Source organism: Pseudophryne corroboree, chromosome 2 (genome assembly GCF_028390025.1).
Source record: "Pseudophryne corroboree isolate aPseCor3 chromosome 2, aPseCor3.hap2, whole genome shotgun sequence".
Lineage (NCBI taxonomy): Eukaryota > Metazoa > Chordata > Amphibia > Anura > Myobatrachidae > Pseudophryne > Pseudophryne corroboree.
Window position 1 is genome coordinate 164557880 of NC_086445.1, and position 9647 is coordinate 164567526.

The following is a 9647-nucleotide window of genomic DNA, read 5'->3' on the forward strand; positions in this document are numbered from 1 at the left end:
TTATCTATAAAGGGTAGGGTAAGAATCATAATACAGGTTGAATTCGACGGGCAAATTGCCTTTTTTTCAACCTCATTAACTAAGTTACTATGTTACATCAGTGCAACATACATATCATTGTATTAGCATTTTCAACATAATTATCCCGTAAATGCGTTAAAAATGTATGCTATGCTTGCAAGAAACAGCTGTCCTTGCACAGTCAGTATACAGTACCACCTTTGGGATACCAGCAGTTAAGCTACTGATGCCAAAGTAAATGCGACGCCCGAAATCACGACAGAATCCCGGTATTCGCCCTCATGTGGTGGTCCACACCACCACCCAAAGGGGAATAGAATAGTGTGGGCTCGTCGCGATCGCTGCCATGATTCCAGCGTCAGTCTCCTGACCGCCGGGATCCCGATCACCAGGATCCCATACTGCATCCCTCCACACTGCCTGATGCTGCACATGCATCTAGTGCAGTGACGAGCGGTGAGGTCACTGGTTGGGGAGGCACTGGCAGCTAACAAGCCCTCCAAACCCCCCCGGAAAAAAAAGTGTGGTCCCCCGACACATCAGTAAAACCAGCACTAGGCAGAACCAGCCAGGGGGAGTAATGCCATAGCAGGGGAGACACTCAGTGTGGGGTCCCCCTGCCATAACATTAATCTGCCCCCCCAGCCAGTCAGCCCAGGGCTGGAATTCCTCGGAAAGTGGGAACCCCAAAAAATAAAAATGGGGTCCCCCCTCCCGAGCAATAACCAGCACTGGGCTGATAGCCCAGTGCTATGCCCCGCACCCCTGGTGGCGGTGGGTGCGGGGTTCATTGTGTTAATATTGTTCTTTACAGGTGGCCTACAGGTCCCAGCAAGCCTGCCCCAGCATGCTGGCACTTGGAGAACCACAAGTGCCAGCATGCCCGGACATAAAGGGCCCGCTGGCACCTGTAGTCCACCTGTAAAGAAAATATTAAAATAAAAACACCACACGTCTTGAAAATAAGCTTTATTAAACCGGACCTTCACCTGGGGGCGGCGGCCTTTAAGCTCTTTTGCGTGGCCGCCGCCTTCCCAGGGCTTCCGGCGTCTTCACCTGGGGGGCGCCACCTCCCCAGGGCTTCCAGCGTCTTCACCCGGTGGGCGGCGGCTGCTAAACTCTCTTGCATAGCCGCCGCCCAGCCAGGACTTGCGGCGTCTTCTTTCTTCAGGAGCTCTTCACAGCTCCTCCTCCGCCGTCGGACTGACTCTCCTCCGCCTCGCGCTGACTTATATAAGTCAGCCGGAGGGGGCGGGGCGATGACGCGGCGGCCATCTTGAATTTCAAAAATGACGCTGAGGCGCCATTTTTGAAACTGGAACCGCTCCGCTGCCAAACTCTGCTGGATAAAGGTTCATTTCCACCGCCGCAACCCGCACCGCCGCCGCCCGCACCATCGCCGCATCCAGCCGCCCGCACCTCCTCCGCCAGCGTCGCCCACACAGTGATTGACAGCGGATCCAGTGACGGATCCGCTGGCCAATCACTGTGGCCTCACTGACAGGGACGTGCTTTCATAGGTTGAAAGCACGTCCCTGTATGAAAGCGGCACCACTAATGGTGCCGCTTTCCCATATATTTTCAATGGGCTTTTACAGCCCAAGGCTAGTCCCCGCCCGTGCCCGCCCCCCGCTCCCATACTTTCCCCAGTGACAACGGGAGGCACCACGATCGGTGCCTCCCAAACACATACAGAGGGGAGCAATCCTAAGAATAATATTAAGAAGATACATATGACACAGAATATGTGTAATATGCATCTTCTTTGTATTATCTTAATCATTAATGACAGGGGAGGCACTGCCTCCCCTTCTAGTGTCACTTTCTGAAAAACTCGGAGGCTGTGGGAGAGGAATCACAAGATCCCTCCCCTGTTAGAATACCTCCATAGGCATAAAGCCATATGTACATTACATTAATCTACAAGGGAAAAAAGCAACACTTTTTACAGTTTGGTGCATAGGGTAGAACTGCAGTCCCCACTGAGGATAATGGAGATTGCAGTTTGCAGCGTATGTGGGGAAGCGATAATTGGGAGTAACTAGAGAACCACCCCATGAATAATTGATTTTTTTTGGTGGGAGCCCCCTTGTTACATTCACCCCTTTACCCATGAGAAATAGGGGTTATCACTCATTACATACTGCCCTTAGGGCCTAATTCAGAGTTTGAATTGAGCAATTAAAAGCAGACTGCGAGCATAATGCAATCGCACTGCGCATGCATAAAGGTATCTTTGTGATAGCGTTCACAATGAGTATTCAGTCATAAAGTGATTGACAAGTCGAAAAAAAATGCACTTTTCACCGTTTTTAGGGTAAATTTGGATTTGCACCATTCAATTCCAGTGCCGTTTTTTTTCGACTTGTTGAACATGGCAAAAAACATGTGGATCAGCGAATTCACCACCGATCCATGTGTTTTTCCAAATTACAGGGGGTTTTCGACGGTTTTTGGGTACGTTTTCGCCCATGCCGATTCGACCAAAAAAAGTGAAACGGCATGGGAGAAAATTTAATTTGTTAACAGGCGAAAATGCCCGCAATTGACTATGGTGGGTTGAATTAGTTCCGGCACTAAATCGACACTAATTGCATACCCACCTAAGTGTAATGGGCATGTATGTAATGGGCCATACACACTCAGCGATAACACTGAAAGATATGAACGATCTCGTTCATTAATGAACGAGATATCGTTCATATCTTTCAGTGTGTATGCACCAACGATGAACGATGCGCGGCTCCGCGCTCGTTCATCGTTGGTGCCGGGTCGCTCATACATGCATGCCAATATGGACAAGCTCGTCCATATTAGCGTGCAGGGCTATGAGGCCGGGTGACATGGGGAGTGAAGAAACTTCACTCCCCCCATCACCTCCCCCTCGCCGCCGGGGTATCCGTCACCCGTATCGGCCGTCGGGCACCTCGGCGGCATATCCGCCAGTGTGTAGGGCCCTTTATTTTGATGAGATCAACAGCTTCGTACTAGTAAATATTCAATGTGATGTAATATTCATTCCATTCAGATCTCTAGACAGAAATGTAAAGGTGCATACACACGGAACGATAGAACAAACAATGTGGGCGTTCCTGATCGAATAGAATGACCAATCGTGTACATTGTTCTGTGTGTATGCAAGAGAACGATGCCGATGCACGCACCCGTGGGTCGCTAGCGACAGCCTCAGATCTTTTGTACATGCAAGAAGATCGGAGGCTGTCGCTAGCGATGCATTGCTGCTGAATGCAGCATGGCCCCCGCTGTCGTTCGTCGCCACCGACATCGGCAAGCGTGTACGCAATTGCTGATGCTGACCCTGCTGCTGGGTCCCGTCATGGACGATGTTCAATTGTCACGTGTACCCACCTTTAGCATACCTCCCAACATGACCCTCTCCAGGAGGGACACAATGCTCTGCTCCTGGACTTCCCTCTTAATTTATGATTGCCATCACCTGTGCTGAAACACCTTTCTAATCCACTAACCTGTTCAAAACAGGTGATGGGAATCACAAATTAAGAGGGAAGTCCAGTAGCAGAGCAATGTGTCCCTCCTGGAGAGGGTCATGTTGGGAGGTATGCTTTAGGGGTCTATGTGAAGTGAGCCTGTAGAGAAGTTGCCCATGGAAACCAATCAGCTGCTCCGTACAATTGTATAGTATGCAAATGATAAAATGTTACATCAATGCCGATTGGTTGTCATGGGAACTTCTCCATTGGCTCACTTCTCACTGCTTCATGAATAGACCCCTAAGTGACTTTTTTTTCCCAAAGAGCAATAATTCCAGCATATGGCTGTACAGTGCACTGTGATGAAATGGGCTGTGACACCATAGTAACCCTGTAGTGAGCATATCAGCCTCCTGGTAAACGCTACTTGTGTAATTCCTCGCTGAGTCTGCACTGTGAGATAACGCTGATAAGATGTGTCCTCTCCTCTGATATACAGTATGTGAGATGATAGAAGGCAGTGGCTTTTCCTGGCTGTATACAGAGCTGTGTAAGGTCACTCTCTGGGAGTCGGGTTACACCACTGAGCCCTGGACCGCATCAGAGCTGCTCTCATTTCTCTCTTGTTCGCAGTGTGCAGCTGAGCGATGGAGATACCCCGGCCAGCAGCAGTCCTGAAGGAGGCCGTCACCCACCAAGCCCAGGCTCTCCGCACCCTGATCCTGCTGATGGACGAGAGGGGTATTCGGTGCGATGCCTTACACCTGCACTTGGTGGGCAGCAGCAGCCTGCAGCAGCTGGGATCAGCGCAGTCCGGGCGCCCGGGTGCAGGAACAGTCTCTTCTACACCGCTCACACTGTCGCAGAAAGCGTCCAGGAATCGCATGTCCAGAGTCGCACGTTGTTGTCTAGATCTACTAGCGGTGGAGGATAACATAGTGGTCCATTTACCTTTGGGCCATCAGTTACCCATTCACCTCAAAGTGAGTAATAATAATGACCGAGACAGCAGATTATACATGTATAGTACATTACAGAAAATGCGTGTTATATAATTAAATAGCAAATCACATATTGCTATAATACCAATGCATATCTATGTGTACAGTGCCAGGGGACTCTTCTTGTGCCATAGCTCTGTGTGTGTGTGTGTGTGTGTGTGTGTGTGTGTGTGTGTGTGTGTGTGTGTGTGTGTGTGTGTGTGTGTGTGTGTGTGTGTGTGTGAGTGATGAGGTTTCACAGAATTACGATTTTTAAAATATGTTTTACTTTAAAAAAGAAACCTGACATTAACCTCTTTGTACAGTAATTGGTCCTTTTGAAGGATACAGCATTGAGCATTTGATAACAAAAGTCAGTGGCTTCACTGTTACAGATAAGGGTGGTCATTCCGAGTTGTTTGCTCGCTAGCAGTTTTTAGCAGCCGTGCAAACGCTATGCCGCCACCCACTGGGAGTGTATTTTAGCTTAGCAGAAGTGCGAACGAAAGGATCGCAGAGCGTCTACAAAGTTTTTTTGTGCAGTTTCTGAGTAGCTCAAAACCTACTCAGCGCTTGCGATCACTTCAGACTATTCAGTTCCTATTTTGACGTCACAAACACACCCTGCATTCGCCCAACCATGCCTGCGTTTTTACGATCACTCCCTGAAAACGGTCAGTTGCCACCCAGAAATGCCCACTTCATGTCAATCACTCTGCGGCCAGCAGTGCGACTGAAAAGCTTCGCTAGACCCTGTGTGAAACTACATCGGCCGTTGTAATAGTACATCTCACGTGCGCATTGCGCCGCATGCTCAGAAGTGCCGTTTTTTTGCCTCATCACTGCACAGCGAACGAATGCAAATAGCGATCAACTCGGAATGACCCCCAATGAGTGTGCGTACAATAGCAAATCTGAAGTGGTCTAAACACCTAAAAAAATGTTTAGAAATGGGTTGGCTTTTGTTCTTTTTCAGATATTGATCACTGTGGCTGTGGGACTCGTACTGACTTGGTCATAAACAAATTTTTAAGCTTTTGTCCCCACAAAATGCGTCCTCTTACAATGTGAATGTGTGCCAAATAGCAACATGCATACCAAATAGCAATGCGCATACCAAATAGCCACAAGCATACCAAATAGCCACACGCATACTAAAACACTGTACGCATGCTGACTAGTTACACTTAGCACATACAGTAAGACTTCTTGCACAAAGGGGACAAAGAAGGGGGTAATAGGAGGCATGTAGACAGAGGTGTAACTAGGTACCATGGTGACCGGAGCAAGGGTATGTTTTTGGCGCCCCCTGCCCTGTACTGAATTGGGGGCCTGGCCAACATGTGGTGGCATGTTACATTTGAAAAGAAAAAATATTTTAAAAATCCTAAATTCGCGACAGGGCCGGTTCTAGACATTGTGAAGCTCAGTGCGAAAGTTTCCTTTGGGTTCCCCCATGTTTCAAATATGGACAGTGCGCAACAAAAGGCACGTAACTAAAATATAGGGGCATGGCTTCATGGGAAGGGGTGTGGCCACATAATAGTACCAATTCACATTACACCGCACAGAAGTGTCTGTTATTCACATTACACCACACAGTAGTACCCCTTATACTGTACATGTTACACCACACAGTAGTACCCCTTATACTGTACATGTTACACCACACAGTAGAGCTGCTTATACACATTACACAACAGTAGAGCTGCTTATACACGGTACACCACAGTAGAGCTGCTTATACATGCTATACTATTGTAGAGCCCCTTATTCATTTTATAACACAGTAGAGCCGCTATGAAAATATCTGTATGTAACTATTTATTTGTTTAATTTAAATAAATTAACAATAATATTTTTATTTATATAGCACTCTTTCACCAAAAGGACTCAAGGCACTTAATTAAAAACACACTATGTATCTCCCAATGCCTCAATGAAAATAATACCCCAAATGTGACCCCCGCACAGACCTGTACCCTACCCCCAAGCTCTCAATAGAAGTGATGTATCAACCCCCCCCCCCCCCCCCCCCCGACTTGATATTCCCCCAATGCCTTTATGAAAATAATACCCTAGAACTGCCACCCCAGACCTGATAAAATAATGTCCCGGAATTGTCTGAGAGGCAGACCTAGCTGCTCCACAGTAGTCTGAGGGGCAGGGAGAGGTACTGCAGTAGCCTGGGGTGCAGGGGGGGGGGGGGGTGCTGCAGCTACCTGAGAGGCAGGGAGAGGTACTGCAGTAGCCTGGGGGGCAGAGAGAGGTACTGCAGTAGCCTGGGGGGCAGGGAGAGGTACTGCAGTAGCCTGGGGGGCAGGGAGAGGTACTGCAGTAGCCTGGGGGGCAGGGAGAGGTGCTGCAGCTGCCTGAGAGGCAGGGAGAGAGAATGCAGTAGCCTGGGGGGGGGGGGGGGGGGGGGGGGGGGCAGGGAGTGGTAATGCAGTGACCTGGAGGGAAGGAAGTGGTACTGCTGTAGCCTGGGGGGCATGGTGAGATACTGCAGTAGCCTGGGGGGCAGGGAGATATGCTGCAGCTGCCTGAGAGGCAGAGTGAGGTGCTACAGCAGCAGCTGGGGCATAGAGAGGTGCTGCAACATCAATGTAGAGGGAGCTGCTGCAGCAGCCGGGGCAGAGAGAGGTGCTAGGAGGGGGAGGTGGCGCGCCCTCTAACTTTTCCTGGTGCCTGGAGCTTGTGCTCCACCGGAGCCACCCTCACTACACCCTCGCCACACCCCTGCATGTAGACATAACCACATGTGTCTTGTGCTTATTACCATGTAGATGTAAATGCATCTGGAGGTGGATCACTTATTAGTCCATCCAAATTATACAAAATTATGCTAATATTCTCATAAGAAGGCGGCTGTAATCTATTCGCAGGATTAAAGTAAAACGAGCAATCCTGTTTCATTAATAAAAACATGTTTCCTAATTGGTTAGTAACGGGGAAGGCTACTGATAATTGTGCGCGTAAAAAAATAAATCCCATTTTGTATTTGTTCTATTTTCATTTTAAACGCTCCCTGACTTTTCTACCAATGAACGCATTTTGCTGGGCATACTGAGCTGGGTGCATCTTTGCATAGATAAGAATCAGTAAATATTGCTATGCAATCAAATATTCATTTGTACAGCACATCGTTAAATAAGGCAGCTGCTCAGTTCCGTGCATACGGCCATCAATGATCCCCAGCTGTCAACGACAGCCTGAGACATTTTTTTATTTTTATTTTCCAGTAGTTCCAAGAGATCTAGGGGCCTAATTCAGAGAAGTACACAAGCCTGGTGGTTTATGTACATCTCTGATGTTTAGTAATCTGTTCATGAGCAGTACCTGTACAGCACATGTGCAGATCTGTTCCTGTGATGACGGTCGCAATGCCCCCTAGCAGGGCCATATTAACAGTAGGCCCCGGGCAAAGCAATGTACTGGGGCCCCTACACACCCATCCACGGGAATTAATAAAAGAAAAATCAGAATGTACCTCTCCTGCGGTCCTGCGTCATTTCTCCGCATGCTTTCTTACGCTAAATGGCCGTCAGCACTCTGATTGGAGGATAACTCAAGCCATCCACCAATGAGCATGCTGACAGCCATTCACTGTCTGGCTGCAGGCTGGGAGGCAGGTAGAGAATGCTGCATTCTCTGGTTGCCTCTCAACAAACTCCGGTGGCACAAGCCCAGGGAGCAGATGACCCCTGACACGGCCCACCCCTGTTTGAAGGCCCCAAGAATTATGCAGCCCTGGGCAGCTACCCAATGTGCCTACACATTAAGATGGCCCTGTCCCCTAAGCTGTAAAATGATTGACATGCTGCGGCCGTTTGGGGGCAGGGAAGGGACGGATAACATTTCAGAAAACGGGGGGGGGGGGGGCTCTGGGTCCAGCGCTTGCAATTGTGGTCAGGCAGGAGATCATTGGAGACACTTTATAAATCCCAATCTGCTGGCCTGCAGGGAATGCTGGTATCATCCAAAAACCTCCTAACATCCCCAACTGCAAGTGCAAGTGGGCTACTGGAACCAATGTGTTCCATTCCCATATCATTTACATTATTTTTTATTATTTATTTTGTTTCAAGATATTGATGGAAAATCATATGTCAGATGTATGCCATCTTCTGTAGAGATTTGAAATATACTGCAGTAAGGTCATTTTTATCCCTTTTCCTAGGACAGCATAGAATTCAGAAACATCTGCACCCACATGGCTCTTCAGACAGATGACAGGAGGTTTGATCAAGATCTGAATTCAGCGCAGGAATGTCTAATCACCATCATCAACAATATGAACTGGGATGTAGCTGCTAATTCTTGTGATTTCTGTGAGACGGTCCGAGAGCAGCTGAAACAGATATTACAGGAACTCCATGAGCGTTAAAAGACTGTATTAAATTATTTATAACTATTTAAGGCTTATTTCAGTGTTACATTTTACTCATATTTTAATTTATAAAATGTCATAATATTTAAATGTGTTCAATTCAGGTGCTGTAAATTGTCTTGATTTGATAGCGATTCAAAGCTATTGTAGAAGAGTGAGGGGGGTGGGGCGCTTTAAAGTCACTGGTCACATCTCCGTAGGGGGTAGCATGCCCTAATGTGTCATGATCCTGAACCTTATAGCAGGTATGAGCGGTGTGCTGAAATGCAGCCTTACCCCCTGACATAGGGTTTACAGTGTATAATGTACAGTATCATTTTGCCCACTGTCAGGTATCAGATTACTGGGGTAGTAGGACAAGTGCTCTGCTCTTGCCAGAATTTGAATATAATTTTCAGTGATATGTTCGTGCTGGACAGTTTAGGAAATCAATAGTCTTAATGGAAGGAACGGCCTTTGGCCAAGAAGAGGCCCTGGCATGTCACACTTTGCGCAAGGGCGCTCACGGGAGCGTGCCAAGAGTCAAGGGGACCTCTTCTTGCATCACGCCCCATCTATCTGTGTGCTGGCATGAGACGGGCAGGTGGCCAGGCGAACAGAGAGCCAGCATGCTCTGTGTGTGGCTGGACCCGCCCTACAGGCCATCGGCCTCCTGGTATTTGCCAGAAGTTCCAGATGTCCAGTCCTGCCCTGCTTAGAAGCATCTAATTTTATCATTATTCATCCAAGAATTTCTCTAGATGATAACGCTTGTTAAGTGAACTTTATTGTTCTTAGTGAAAACATGAATGAGATATAGTTATA

General features: G+C 48.0%; 1 protein-coding gene across 1 annotated transcript; it reads left to right on the forward strand.

The window, feature by feature from the left end:
• Positions 1-3775: 3775 nt before the first annotated feature.
• On the forward strand, positions 3776-8946 carry DLEU7 (deleted in lymphocytic leukemia 7). Its single transcript, XM_063957047.1, has 3 exons — positions 3776-4023; positions 4107-4456; positions 8634-8946. The coding sequence occupies exons 2-3, from the start codon at positions 4121-4123 to the stop codon at positions 8838-8840; spliced, it is 543 nt and encodes a 180-aa protein (XP_063813117.1). The 5' UTR covers positions 3776-4023; positions 4107-4120; the 3' UTR covers positions 8841-8946.
• Positions 8947-9647: the final 701 nt, after the last annotated feature.